Source organism: Salvelinus alpinus, chromosome 10 (assembly GCF_045679555.1).
Source record: "Salvelinus alpinus chromosome 10, SLU_Salpinus.1, whole genome shotgun sequence".
Classification (NCBI taxonomy): Eukaryota; Metazoa; Chordata; class Actinopteri; order Salmoniformes; family Salmonidae; genus Salvelinus; species Salvelinus alpinus.
Window position 1 is genome coordinate 12457876 of NC_092095.1, and position 15392 is coordinate 12473267.

At 41.2% G+C, this 15392-nt stretch overlaps 1 protein-coding gene across 1 annotated transcript in view; it reads left to right on the forward strand.

Moving 5' to 3' along the window:
- The window catches only part of LOC139531512 (docking protein 6-like), a 148317-nt gene that overhangs the window by 72139 nt on the left and 60786 nt on the right, over window positions 1-15392 (forward strand). Inside the window, exon 2 of the mRNA XM_071328013.1 lies at window positions 12726-12833. Within this exon, the coding sequence (XP_071184114.1) occupies window positions 12726-12833 (108 nt within the window). The remainder of the gene's footprint in view (window positions 1-12725; window positions 12834-15392) is intronic.

A 15392-nucleotide genomic window follows, 5' to 3' on the forward strand; every position in this document is an offset into this window, starting at 1 on the left:
CAGTCAATAATACAGTAGAAAAATAAGTCTATATACAATGTGAGCAAATGAGGTGAGATAAGGGAGGTAAAGGCAATAAATAGGCCATGGTGGCGAAGTAAATACAATATAGCAATTAAAACACTGGAATGGTAGATTTGACAGTAGATGAATGTGCAAAGTAGAAATACTGGGGAGCAAAATAAATAAATAAATAAATACAGAAGGGGAAGAGGGAGTTGTTTGGGCTATTCATAGATGGGCTATGTACAGGTGCAGTGATCTGAGAGCTGCTCTGACAGCTGGTGCTTAAAGCTAGTGAGGGAGATAAGTGTTTCCAGTTTCAGAGATTTTTGTAGTTTGTTCCAGTCAATCGCAGCAGAGAGCTGGAAGGAGAGGAGGCCAAAGGAGGAATTGGCTTTGTGGGTGACAAGTGAGATATACCTGCTGGAAAGCGTGCTACGGGTGGGTGCTGCTATGATGACCAGCGAGCAGAGATAAGGCGGGACTTTACCAAGCAGGGTCTTGTAGATGACCTGGAGCCAGTGGGTTTGGCAATGAGTATGAAGCGAGGGCCAGCCAACAAGAGCGTACAGGTCGCAGTGGTGCGTAGTATAAGGGGCTTTGGTGACAAAACGGATGGCACCGTGATAGACTGCATCCAATTTGTTGAGTAGAGTGTTGAGACTATTTTGTAAATTACATCGCCGAAGTCGAGGATCAGTAAGATGGTCAGTTTTACGAGGGTATGTTTGGCAGCATGGGTGAAGGATGCTTTGTTGCGAAATAGGAAGCCAATTCTAGATTTAACTTTGGATTGGAGATGTTTAATATGAGTCTGGAAGGAGAGTTTACAGTCTAACCAGACACCTAGGTATTTGTAGTTGTCCACATATTCTAAGTCAGAACCGTCCAGAGTAGTGATGCTGGACGGGCGGGCAGGTGCGGGCAGTGATCGGTTGAATAGCATGCATTTAGTTTTACTTGTATTTAAGAGCAGTTGGAGGCCACGGAAGGAGAGTTGTATGGCATTGACGCTCGTCTGGAGGGTTGTTAACACAGTGTCCAAAGAAGGGCCAGAAGTATACAGAATGGTGTCGTCTGCGTAGCTGTGGATCAGAGACTCACCAGCAGCAAGAGCGACATCATTGATGTATACAGAGAAGAGAGTCGGCCCAAGAATTGAACCCTGTGGCACCGCCAATAAGAAAATGTTACCCCTGGCAATGGTAAAAAAAATTGTCATCCATCCGTGCTTCTTGCTTTCAAATCAAACTTCCCTTTCTGGGAACATAGATCAGAGTTCTGGTCTCCTCTCAACATTAGATGTGTCCTCTTTCTTACCCAGCACCTGAGATATAATGGATGGTGTTACTCGTTCCTGAACAGAACTTCAGAGAAACTTTGCTATTTTTACCTGATGTTAGATTAGTCATATACATGAAGCTAGCTGTCATTGGAAATCATTTAGATGGTGTCTCAGCCTATTCAGCAGGTAAGTAATGTGCCTTCAGGGGCAGTTCACTTATGTTTTATTGAGAGGCCAGACACATCTTCAATATCGGCTGAACTTTCACAATGTTCTGAACGGATGGACTTATCATCAGGGTCCACTTACAGGAAATTACAGAGGTTTCAAAGGTGACTCATTGCCAGGGTTTAAAATGTTATTTCACCATTTCACTTCTAAAGGAGCCCTTTTACCACAGCTGTGTTGTGTTGTGGTTTGATCAGGCTATATCAGACTCTGGAAGATTTCACTACACAAAACGAAATATGGACCGGAATTTAAACTAGCATAGCAGTGAAGAGATTATAGAAAAACATGTAGAAAATGACTCTGTTATCAACTTCATAAAACCTAAAATGATTGCAATGCAACATTTTAATGAGCCAGTTTACTGTCTGTGGCCTCTGCCTCTAGCATTTCTATGAGAACTGTATCCTGGAGACAAACTCAGTCCTTCATTGACTTATGATCATTATGTACAATATCTGCCATTGCTAAATATTTACATAATATTTCACCTGTTTGTGTGCTGAGGATTGAATTGTATTCTGATTTGAAACATCTGTAAAGAAGAGTTCTGATTTGGAACGTGTGTAAAAAGTGTTCTGATGTGGAACGTGTGTAAAAAGTGTTCCGATGTGGAACGTGTGTAAAAAGTGTTCCGATGTGGAACGTGTGTAAAAAGTGATCTGATGTGGAACGTGTGTAAAAAGTGTTCCGATGTGGAACGTGTGTAAAAAGTGATCTGATGTGGAACGTGTGTAAAAAGTGATCCGATGTGGAACGTGTGTAAAAAGTGTTCCGATGTGGAACGTGTGTAAAAAGTGTTCCGATGTGGAACGTGTGTAAAAAGTGTTCCGATGTGGAACGTGTGTAAAAAGTGTTCTGAATTGGAAACAGCGTAAAAACTGTTCTGAGCTATGCCTATGAGAGCTGTGCCTATGAGAGCTGTGCCTATGAGAGCTGTGCCTATGAGAGCTGTGCCTATGAGAGCTGTGCCTATGAGAGCTGTGCCTATGAGAGCTGTGCCTATGAGAGCTGTGCCTATGAGAGCTGTGCCTATGAGAGCTGTGCCTATGAGAGCTGTGCCTATGAGAGCTGTGTCTATGAGAGCTGTGCCTATGAGAGCTGTGCCTATGAGAGCTGTGCCTATGAGAGCTGTGTCTATGAGAGCTGTGCCTATGAGAGCTGTGCCTATGAGAGCTGTGCCTATGAGAGCTGTGCCTATGAGAGCTGTGCCTATGAGAGCTGTGCCTATGAGAGCTGTGTCTATGAGAGCTGTGTCTATGAGAGCTGTGTCTATGAGAGCTGTGCCTATGAGAGCTGTGTCTATGAGAGCTGTGCCTATGAGAGCTGTGCCTCCGAGAGCTGTGCCACCAAGGCAGAGAGAACAAGCTACACTGATTTCATTTGTTCTTTTGGCCATAAATATAATATGTCTTTGTGAACCACAATTGTTCATGTTTTCTACAATTGGTTTCTTTCCACACTGAAATCAATATACTGCAGTTATCATTGTGTACCTTGTGGACTTCTGGCATCAAACTCCTCTAAGAGCTTTTGCTTTGTTATACAATAAGGGACTAAAGGAACATGAAAAATACAATTCTCTTTTTGAAAATCTCTTGTGGACAAATGGAAGAGTGTTATTTGTAAAAAGACAGCAACATACCGTAGCTACAGTAGGATTCTCTGGGGGTAGTTCTCCACATAAATGTAAGGGCCAGTGTAGTAGTAACCATGTGCTTTCATCTTCCGGTAATAAGATCACACCTCAAAGAAAAGACGCTGATTGAACTTTCACAACATCTTTCTTCTTTAGAATTATTTTGTCTTTCTGGGAGATGAGGCTGTCTTTGTTCAAACACACACACACACACACACACACATCTCTATCTCTCTCTCCTCTCTCTGTATAGAATAATGTTCCGGCATTCTAATTAGTCAAACATTCTAGAAGCGTCAGCGTCTCATTCACCTCAATGTAATTAGAATCAGTGTTAAAGTCTTCCTGAATAAGACCCAGAAACACTGCCAACAGTCGGCACTCACTGACAAAGCATTTGACAACCGTGGAACAGGTAAAATGAAGCCTTTTCCTTCATACCTTTTGTTCTCATAAACACTGTAGCTCTCTCTCTCTGAGCTTGCTTTGTTGCATCCTAATGACTTCTCGGCGTTCTCCGAGTGAATCACTTTGTGTACGGTAGGCAATGAATGGTTTTGTTTCATCGCTTTTGTTTCAAGAGGTGATTTTGATGCAGCAGGATTCAGTTTCTTAATGACAGGCATACTATTACAGATATAGATCATGATCAACGACCAGACAACTCATTCTTGCCTTTTGGGCTTTAATGGTATGTGTGTTTTTCATACTTAGGTAAAATATTACAAAAGTATTGTTATTAATGTTATTATTGACTATGGCCTCTTTTGTGATAGCACTTTCTAGATACAGCTCATCATTACCTTAAGTGTCCCATGCTATGTTAAAGCATTATGTTGTGCACCCCTCTCTCTCTCTCTTTCTTTCTCTCTCTCTTCCTCTCTCTCTCTCTCCCTTTATTTCTCTCTCTCCTCCGCTCTTGCTCGCTCGCTCTCACTCTCTTCCTTTCTCTATCTCTCTCTTTTTCTTTCTCTCTTCTCTCTTTATTTATTTCTCTCCTCCGCTCTCTTGCTCTCTCTGTCCCTCTCTCTCTCCATCTCTTTTTCTTTCTCTCATCTCTCTTTCTCTCTCTCCTACTCTCCCACTCCTCCTCTCTCTCCATCTCTCTCTCTCCATCTCTCCTCCTCTCTTTCTCTCCCTCTCTCTCTCTCTCTCCTCCTCTCTCTCCGTCTCTCCTCCTCTCTCTCTGTCTCTGTCCTCCTCTCTCCATTGTTTTTATCTGTATAATAGGTGTTAGCCTCACTTAAGTGGCCCTGAGCTCCATCAGTAGGATCAGAACAGGTAAGAATCCACTCCAGTCAATTACCTGGAGTGTGAAGTTCAGGCTCTGTGTTCCTTTTATTAAACACATCAGATGAATAAACAAATGATTCCTGGATACACAATCCCCCCACGGCGACAATGCAGAGAGAGATAATCATTGAAATTCAGTTGATATTCACACAGATGATTATCAGCTAGCTATATCAGACAGGAAATACATAGATCCTATTTTACAAGATGAATCCCCAAGACATGTTATAGCCTTCATAAGTTCGACTCCTTAGAAATGCCCTTCAGATAACTGCATAGTTGGTTGGATTGCACTACAAGTTTTCACAACAGTGTTTCAGTCTTCCCAAAGTTGCTACTGATAACCGGATGCTCTGTTTAAATACACAATATCACAACAATCAGGGGGCTGGGCCATTTTACACAATATCACAACAATCAGGGGACTGGGCCATTCAACACAATATCACAACAATCAGGGGACTGGGCCATTCTTCACAATATCACAACAATCAGGGGAATGGGCCATTCTTCACAATATCACAACAATCAGGGGACTGGGCCATTCAACTCAATATCACAGCAATCAGGGGACTGGGCCATTCTACACAATATCACAGCAATCAGGGGACTGGGCCATTCAACACAATATCACAACAATCAGGGGACTTGGCCATTCTTCACAATATCACAACAATCAGAGGGCTGGGCCATTCAACACAATATCACAGCAATCAGGGAGGTGGGCCATTCAACACAATATCACAACAATCAGGGGACTGGGCCATTCTTCACAATATCACAACAATCAGGGGAATGGGCCATTCAGCACATTATCACAACAATCAGAGGACTGGGCCATTCAACACAATATCACAACAATCAGGGGACTTGGCCATTCTTCACAATATCACAACAATCAGGGGACTGGGCCATTCAACACAATATCACAACAATCAGGGAACTTGGCCATTCTTCACAATATCACAACAATAAGAGGGCTGGGCCATTCAACACAATATCACAACAATCAGGGAACTTGGCCATTCTTCACAATATCACAACAATCAGAGGGCTGGGCCATTCAACACAATATCACAACAATCAGGGGACTGGGCCATTCAACACAATATCACAACAATCAGGGGACTGGGCCATTCAACACAATATCACAACAATCAGGGAACTTGGCCATTCTTCACAATATCACAACAATAAGAGGGCTGGGCCATTCAACACAATATCACAACAATCAGGGGACTTGGCCATTCAACACAACATCACAACAATCAGGGAACTTGGCCATTCTTCACAATATCACAACAATCACGGGACTGGGCCATTCAACTCAATATCACAACAATCAGAGGGCTGGGCCATTCAACACAATATCACAACAATCAGAGGACTGGGCCATTCAACACAATATCACAACAATCAGGGAACTTGGCCATTCTTCACAATATCACAACAATCAGGGGACTGGGCCATTCTATAAATAATACCAAGCTATTTATCAGGACTGGGCTATTCTATAAATAATACCAAGCTATTTATCAGGACTGGGCTGTAGGCTTGTATTTGGTTTAGATCACTCTGTTCCAGACGGAAAGGCGCTTTATGCATTTACAGACTGTTAAGGGTGGAGGACATCATTTTTGCTTCCCTGGTCTTTCCCGGGTGCCATTAAGGTATTATATATTAAGACAATAAAGTGGAACCAGGAAGTCTGTGAGCCAAGCTCATCAGTGAGCTATAAATCAGTCAATGACCACAGACATCTTTAAAACCTCTTATGGCTCAAATATCAGCAGTGAGTATCAGCAGTGGAAAGAGGTGGCCATTTCAAACGGCCTCGTACTCAATTCTTGCTCTTACAATATGCATATTATTATTACTTTTGGATAGAAAACACTGTCTAGTTTCTAAAACAGGTTTTATTATTTCTCTAAGTGAAACATAACTCTTTTTACAGCCCATTTTCTGTAAAAAGTGACATTTCCAAGAAGCTATGTCTCTCTTCAAGATACTCTCTATAAAAGGCCTTGGCACTTAGGACTGTAGAAACACGTCACACGCCTTCCCCTGGATGTCATGCGGAAGTGAGAGAAGAAATGACTTGATTATCTCTGTCAGGGACTGAAAACAACATCTTGGAGTGATAAGTGCGCACTTAATTTTTTTTTCTGGGCGCGAAGTAGGAAAACCCTCGTTATAGGTGAATATGACCTCCGGCTTCGAATTTATTTGATACATGTCACAATATCATCCTAAAGTATGTTTTTTCAATATACTTTAATTATATTATTGAAATTTATTCTGGACTTTAGACGTGATGCGACGCAAGAATTTTGTCAAGACGGAGAGGTTAGCACGGCATGGCCAGTGTGCCATGCTAATTCAAGAGGGACATCGTTCGTTCTAGGTCCAAATGAACACGGTTCTGAACAAAGGACCCTTTGGAGAACATTCTGATGGAAAATCAACAAAGATAAGGACCCAATTTGGGATGCTTTTTCATATATCTGTCGAACTGTGCTATCGCTAGCGTTTGACTAGAATCAATGCTGCTGTGTGTTAGCTATTGTAGTAAGCTAATATAACGATATATTGTGTTTTCGCTGTAAAACACTTCAGAAATCGGAAATATTGTCTGTATTCACAAGATCTTTCTCTTTCATTAGCTATCCACCATATATTTCTCTGAAATGTTTTCTGATGTGTAATTTAGTAGTTGACGTTGGTGTCTGTATTTTCTCTGGCTACTCCCGTGCGATTTCTGACTGTAGCTATGATGGTGGCTAAGATGGTAGCAGTAATGTAAAACTGTTTTATAGCTAAAATATGCAACTTCTTCGAACAAAACATAGATTTATTGTGTAACATGTTATAGGACTGTCATCTGAGGGAGTTTTTTCTAGGTTATTTAGGTTGGTTCTAGGTTAGTTAGGTTGGCTTTGCATGCTAGCTGCATGCTAGCTGCATGCTACCGGTGCTGTGAAAAATATCTGTCTCTCTTTTTGTATTTGGTGGTGAGCTAACATGAATATATGTGGTGTTTTCGCTGTAAAACATTTAAAGAATCTGAAATATTGTCTGTATTCACAAGATCTTTCTCTTTCATTAGCTATCCACCATATATTTCTCTGAAATGTTTTCTGATGTGTAATTTAGTAGTTGACGTTGGTGTCTGTATTTTCTCTGGCTACTCCCGTGCGATTTCTGACTGTAGCTATGATGGTGGCTAAGATGGTAGCAGTAATGTAAAACTGTTTTATAGCTAAAATATGCAACTTCTTCGAACAAAACATAGATTTATTGTGTAACATGTTATAGGACTGTCATCTGAGGTAGTTTTTTCTAGGTTATTTAGGTTGGTTTTAGGTTAGTTAGGTTGGCTTGTGCATGCTACTTCATCCTACTTGTGCTGTGAAAAATGTCTGTCCTCTTTTTTATTTGGTGGTGAGCTAACATAAATATATGTGGTGTTTTCTCTGTAAAACATTTAAAAAATCGGACATGTTGGCTGGATTGACAAGATGTTTATCTTTCAAATGCTGTATTGGACTTGTTAATGTGTGAAAGTTAAATATTAAAAAAAAAATAGATTTTGAATTTCGCGCCCTGCACTTGAGCTGGATGTTGTCATAAGTGTACCGGCGCCGGGCTTGCAGCCTGAAGAAGTTTTAAGGGCTGACATCTCAGAGTAAATCCCACAGAATAATATAATGATGTGAAAGGTTAAGGATTTACACTGCCAGTGTCTGGTCTGTTATGGATGATATAGCTGATTGGTTTATCTAGATCCCCAGTGTCTGGTCTGTTATGGATGATATAGCTGATTGGTTTATCTAGATCCCCAGTGTCTGGTCTGTTATGGATGATATAGCTGATTGGTTTATCTAGATCCCCAGTGTCTGGTCTGTTATGGATGATATAGCTGATTGGTTTATCTAGATCCCCAGTGTCTGGTCTGTTATGGATGATATAGGTGATTGGTTTATCTAGATCCTCAGTGTCTGGTCTGTTATGGATGATATAGGTGATTGGTTTATCTAGATCCCCAGTGTCTGGTCTGTTATGGATGATATAGCTGATTGGTTTATCTAGATCCCCAGTGTCTGGTCTGTTATGGATGATATAGGTGATTGGTTTTTCTAGATCCCCAGTGTCTGGTCTGTTATGGATGATATAGGTGATTGGTTTTTCTAGATCCCCAGTGTCTGGTCTGTTATGGATGATATAGGTGATTGGTTTATCTAGATCCTCAGTGTCTGGTCTGTTATGGATGATATAGGTGATTGGTTTATCTAGATCCCCAGTGTCTGGTCTGTTATGGATGATATAGGTGATTGGTTTATCTAGATCCCCAGTGTCTGGTCTGTTATGGATGATATAGGTGATTGGTTTTTCTAGATCCCCAGTGTCTGGTCTGTTATGGATGATATAGCTGATTGGTTTATCTAGATCCTCAGTGTCTGGTCTGTTATGGATGATATAGGTGATTGGTTTATCTAGATCCCCAGTGTCTGGTCTGTTATGGATGATATAGGTGATTGGTTTATCTAGATCCTCAGTGTCTGGTCTGTTATGGATGATATAGGTGATTGGTTTTTCTAGATCCCCAGTGTCTGGTCTGTTATGGATGATATAGGTGATTGGTTTTTCTAGATCCCCAGTGTCTGGTCTGTTATGGATGATATAGGTGATTGGTTTATCTAGATCCCCAGTGTCTGGTCTGTTATGGATGATATAGGTGATTGGTTTTTCTAGATCCCCAGTAGCTTTTGCAGAAGCAGCTGCTGCTCTTCCTGGGTTCCACAAAAAAAACACGAAACATGACAAGTAACAAACCACTGATACACTGATATGGATGTAGTACTAGACTAGGAAAATACTTTACTACATAAAATAAGATGTTCAGATGTTGATAATTCTGCTCTGATTTAATGTATCTTTCATGAAAGCGCGAGAGAGCAGTAGAGGAGAGAGGGGAAGATGGAGAGTACACAGTGGCAGAATATCTGACCACTGTGACTGACCCAACATGAAGGAAATATTTGACTATGTACAGACTCAGTGAGCATAGCCTCGCTATTGAGTCTCCAGGACATTCACAGTATTAGGCAAGACTGCCTTCCCTTCTTGTGCACCAGAGGCATGGAATAGTCTACAATCCATGCTTCATCTAGATATGTTAGTGCAACTGAATGAATGTAAAATATTGATGGGAGACTCTGTTACAGACGAATGTAAATGCTTTTTTTTAGGCTGGATCATATTGTATTGTTGTATGTTTTAATGATGTAATGTATTGATTGTTGCTGCCTTCATGGCCAGGTCTCCCTTGAAAAAAAGACTCTGTGTCTCAATGGGCTTTTCCTGGTTAAGTAAAGGTTAAATAAAATAAAATTGAGAAAGTCCGCCGTAGGCAGACCTGGCTCTCAAGAGAATACAGGCTATGTGCCCACTGCCCACACAATGAGGTGGAAACTGAGCTGCACTTCCTAACCTCCTGCCAAATGTATGACCATATTAGAGACACATATTTCCCTCAGGTTACACAGACCCACAAATAATTACAATTTTTTTTTTTTGATAAACTCCCATATCTATTGGGTGAAATACCACAGTGTGCCATCACAGCAGCAAGATTTGAAAATGGCAACCAGTGAAGAACAAAGACCATTGTAAATACAACCCATATTTATTTATTTTCCCTTATGTACTTTAACTATTTGCACATTGTTACAACACTGTTATAGACATACTATAACGTTTGAAATGTCTCTATTCTTTTGAAACTTGTGGGGGTCTGTTTGTGTTTGTGAACAGAGCCCCAGGACCAGCTTGTTTAAGGGACTCTTCTACAGGTTCATCTCTCTGTAGGTGATGGATTTGTTATGGAAGGTTTGGGAATCTCTTTCTTTTCGGTGGTTGTAGAATTTAATAGCTCTTTTCTGGATTCTTACAATTAGCGGGTATCGGTCTAATTCTGCTCTGCATCCATTATTTGGTGTTTTACAATGTACACAGAGGACATTTTTGCAGAGGTATGTATAGTTTTTAGTATGCTCTAGGGCAACGGTGTCTAGATGGAATCTGTATTTGTGGTCATTATTTTTGTCTTTTGTCAGGGCCCAGGTCTGCCAGAATCTGTTCAGAAGATCTTGGTGCTACTGTAGGTCATCAGCAAACAGTAGACATAGACATTTGACAGTAGACATTTGACTTCAGATTCTAGTAGGGTGAGGCCGGGTGCTGTAGACTGTTCTAGAGCCCTCGCCAATTCGTTGATATATATGTTGAAGAGGATGGGGCTTAAGCTGCATCCCTGTCTCACCCCACGGCCCTGTGGAAAGAAATGTGTGTGTTTTTTGCCAATTTTAACCTCACACTTGTTGTTTGTGTACATGGATTTTATAATGTCATATATTTTTCACCCAACAGCACTTTCAATGAATTTGTATAGCAGACTCTCAGGACAAATTGAGTGAAAAGCTTTTTTTACGTCAACAAAGCATGAGAAGACTTGCTGTTGACGCATATCCCACAGTAGTAATTGGGGTCAAATTTGTCTCCACTTTTGTGGATTGGGGTGATCACTCCTTGGTTCCAAATATCAGGGAAGATGCCAGAACTGAGGATGATGTTAAAGAGTTTAAGTATAGCCAATTGGAATTTGTGGTCTGTATATTTGATCATTTCATTGAGGATACCATCAACACCACAGGCCTTTTTGGGTTGGAGGGTTTTTATTTTGTCTTGTAGTTCATTCAATGTAATTGGAGAATCCAGTGGGTTCTGGTAGTCTTTAATAGTTGAATCTAAAATTTGTAATTTATCATGTATATGTTTTTGCTGTTTGTTCTTTGTTATAAGCCCAAAAAGATTGGAGAAGTGGTTTATCCACACATCTCCGTTTTGGACAGATAACTCTTTGTGTTGTTATTTGCTTAGTGTGTTCCGACTGTCCCAGAAGTGGTTAGAGTCTAGGGATTCTTCATTTACATTGAGCTTATATCTGACCTGCTGTTCCTTCTTTTTTCCGTAATGTATTTCTGTATTGTTTTAGTGATTCACCATAGTGAAGGTGTAGACTCAGGTTTTCTGTGTCTCTATGTTTTTGGTTGGATAGGTTTCTCAATTTCTTTCTTATGTTTTTGCATTCTTCATCAAACCATTTATCATTGTTGTTCATTTTCTTTGGTTCTCTGCTTGAAATGTTTAGATTCAATTGGGAAGCTGAGAGGTCAAATATACTGTTTAGGTTTTCTACTGCCAAGTTTTCACCTTCACTATTACAGTGAAATGTTTTGTCCAGGAAGTTGTCTAAAAGGGATTGAATTTGTTGTTGCCTAATTGTTGTTTGGTAGGGGCATCGGTCTGATATGGGGGGGACTATATAGAGCTTGGCCAGGGTTTGTTTGGGATGGACTTAGCTGGTTGGGATGTGGCTGGTGAAGCTGTTGTCTGGGTATAGGTCCTCTTGTCGTAGCTTCTCTCGGTGCAGCACCTTTGGCAGGGGGTCTTGCATGTCTGGAAGGGTGTCTCGCTGGTCTGGAAGGGTGTCTCGCTGGTCTGGAAGGGTGTCTCGCTGGTCTGGAAGGGTGTCTCGCTGGTCTTGGCGGGGTGTCCGTTGCTCTGTTGCTCCTGTGTGAGGTTCTCTCTCTCTCTCTCTCTCTCTCTCTCTCTCTCTCTCTCTCTCTCTCTCTTTCTCTTTCTCTTTCTCTTTCTCTGTGTGTGTGTGTGCATTCATGTGTGTGTTTGTGTGTGTGTAAGAGAGTGTGAGAATTTTTATGTGTGTGTGTGTCCCATTTTTAATCTTGACCTTGTTGTGGCCCTGTGGCACACGGTGTGTCCTAGTGTGTGTATATGTCTGCATGTTACTGTGCAATAGCAGTGTACCCAAACAAATAGGTCTGGCACGATAAATAGATGACTGCACAAACATCCCAGGTTAAACTGACAGAGTGGAAGGCGTTTGCTCTGTGAGTTATTCATGTGTTGATGCACCGGTGAGCATCTCATTGAGTCTGGATTAATATCCACACAGATAAATAATGAGAGATGCTGGCTGGAACACTTGGAAAGGAGATGGACAAATTAATCAGTGAAGATGCATATTAATGTATTCAATTTGTTTGAGTTTTCTTGTTGTTTTATACACTTCTAAATGAATACCTTTTCATTGTGTTATGATAACCATGTGTTTTCAATGGTTTGGGGTTTCTTCTGCTGGGGTTTCTGATGGACCTAAAGGTTCTGATGGTGCTGTTCTCCATGTGTTCTCCATAGATCTTCAGGAGGTGTTGGCTGATGTTTAAGAAGGCGTCCAGTAAAGGCCCAAAGCGGTTAGAGAAATACCCAGACGAGAAGGCAGCATACTTCCGAAGCTTTCACAAGGTAAACACTAAACATCACTTTATATACTGTCACTGTTTTATACTGTGAAATATCCATCAATTCTCTCCTCCGCTCAGTTATACTGTATATATATATTCACCTAATTGGATGTCAAAATAATATGTTGTCTGGAAATGAAGGATACACCCAGTAGACAGACGTTTTTAGGCGCAGCATGAGACCAGACAGACAGATGTTCATTTGTCTGAGTCTGTTGACCCTTTTAACGCCGTCCGCCGCATCATAATTTAACCACAACCTTGAAGTTTACCCAATAACAAGCCCCAACCGCCATTTCATCTCAGAAAATATAGCAGAGCACTTATTTTATTACAGATAAATTGTAATAAATCATATTACACACAAGCCGACACCAAAAAATCTTGTTTTTCTCTTTATGTGTTACATATTGAGTACATGTTGCTGTTAAGAAGGCCCATTTTGACTCTTTATCTCATTCTTCCTGGGCTTTTCTCTCCCTTTGAGGAGGATAATCTGGGTTATAATATTTATTTGCCCGTTTCTTAAACCCTTTGAAAATACCCCAATTAGGCCTCATTATCAGTGGCTAGGAAGACAATATTAAGTGAGTAATGTGGCTCTGCTGTAATAATGAGAGGAGAGGAGATGGAGCCTCATGTAGGGACTAGCTGGCCGGGACACCAGAGCATTTTGATGTGGCTGGGCTTTTTAATGTGTGGCTGTATTGTGATGTGAGAGGGGCTCTTTAATGTGTGGCTGTATTGTGAGAGGGGCTCTTTAATGCTCTGCAACCTGCTGTATAATACACTATCATTAGTTATCACACGTGCTGATTATCAGGCCTATGCTGATTTAGTTATCAGGCCTATGCTGATTTAAGATCGCTGTAGTAGGCGTATGTAACTGATACTTTTGAGGAAATCTTCCACTGCATTGTGTTGTTTTGTTTGCATCAATTTCAAGCTACTGTTGATACACAGTAACCTCTCGTGTCATGCTTATAGGGTTAGGATGCGGAACATTTAGGAGAGTACAACATCTGTCTATGTGAGCCAACATAGGCTACATAGAACTCATGGAATAGTCCAAGTATCAATTTGGAACAACAGTTTCTACTACACCATACCATCAACCTACCCTAACCAGAAACCGTGGATAGACGGCAGCATTCGCGCAAAACTGAAAGAGCGAACCTCTGCTTTTAACCATGGAAAGATGACTGGCATTATGGCCGAATACAAACAGTGTTGTTATTCCCTCCACAAGGCAATCAAACAAGCGAAATGTCGGTATAGGGACAAAGTAGAGTCGCAATTCAACAGCTCAGACAAGAGACGTATGTGGCAGGGTCTACAGGCAATCACGGACTACAAAAAGGAAAACCAGCCACGTCACGGACACCGACGTCTTGCTTCCAGACAAACTAAACACCTTCTTTGCCCGCTTTGAGGATAATACAGTGCCACCGACACGGCTCGCTACCAAGGACTGTACTATCAGGTTCCATCTGAGGGGCCTCAGAAGAGTGCTGGAATGAAAACGGACACTTTCAACGATTCATAAACAACAAAAACAACAAATAGTGGATTTATTTTTGTGTTTTGAAAGGTGCTGCGTGTTCATTATATCATGAACAGGAGCCACTCTAAATATGTCCCTGGCTTACTGTTTTGGATGTGTTTAGGTCGGGAGCTCTTGACAAAGGCAGTTAAATAATGGAGCCAATGGTTTTGTGCATAAATATGTCCATAGGGTTTAAATAAGCAGTGAAGTGCATTGCAGTGACTTTTACAGAGTTTATGTCTCTGGCGCTACAGTTGAAGTCGGAAGTTTACATATGTAACGGATGTGAAATGGCTAGCTAGTTGGCGGTGGTGCGCGCTAATAGCCTTTCAATCGGTGACGTCACTTGCTCTGAGACCTTGAAGTAGTGGTTCCCCTTGCTCTGCAAGAGCCGCGGCCTTTGTGGAGCGATGGGTAATGATGCTTCGTGGGTGACTGTTGTTGATGTGTGCAGAGGGTCCCTGGTTCTCGCCCAGGTTGGGGAGAGGGGATGGACGTAAAGTTAAACTGTTACACATACACTTAGGTTGGAGTCATTAAAACTCGTTTTTCAACAAACTATAGTTTTGGCAAGTCAGTTTGTGGGCAGAACTGAAAAGGCGTGTGCGAGGAAGGAGGCCTACAAACCTCACTCATTTACTCCAGCTCTGTCAGGAGGAATGGGCCAAAATTCTTGTGGAAGGCTACCCAAAATATTTGACCTAAGTTAACAATTTAAAGGCAATGCTACCGAATACTAATTGAGTGTATGTAAACTTCTGACGCAGTCTCAATCCAAGATGGCGTAGCAGTCAGATGTCTTTGTCCTTCGTCTTGTCATGTCTCATGTATATATATTTTATATATTTTTCTTCGCATATCTTTTTTATATTTTTCTAAACCTCAACTTCAAAATACTCTCCTGCAACCCGCCTCACCCAATGTGGTGTGGATCTGTTTTTTCTAAAGTATTTTTTATTTACCTCGGAACCGGAATCCCCCAACAGAAGCTAGCCAGCTCACTAGCTACTAGCT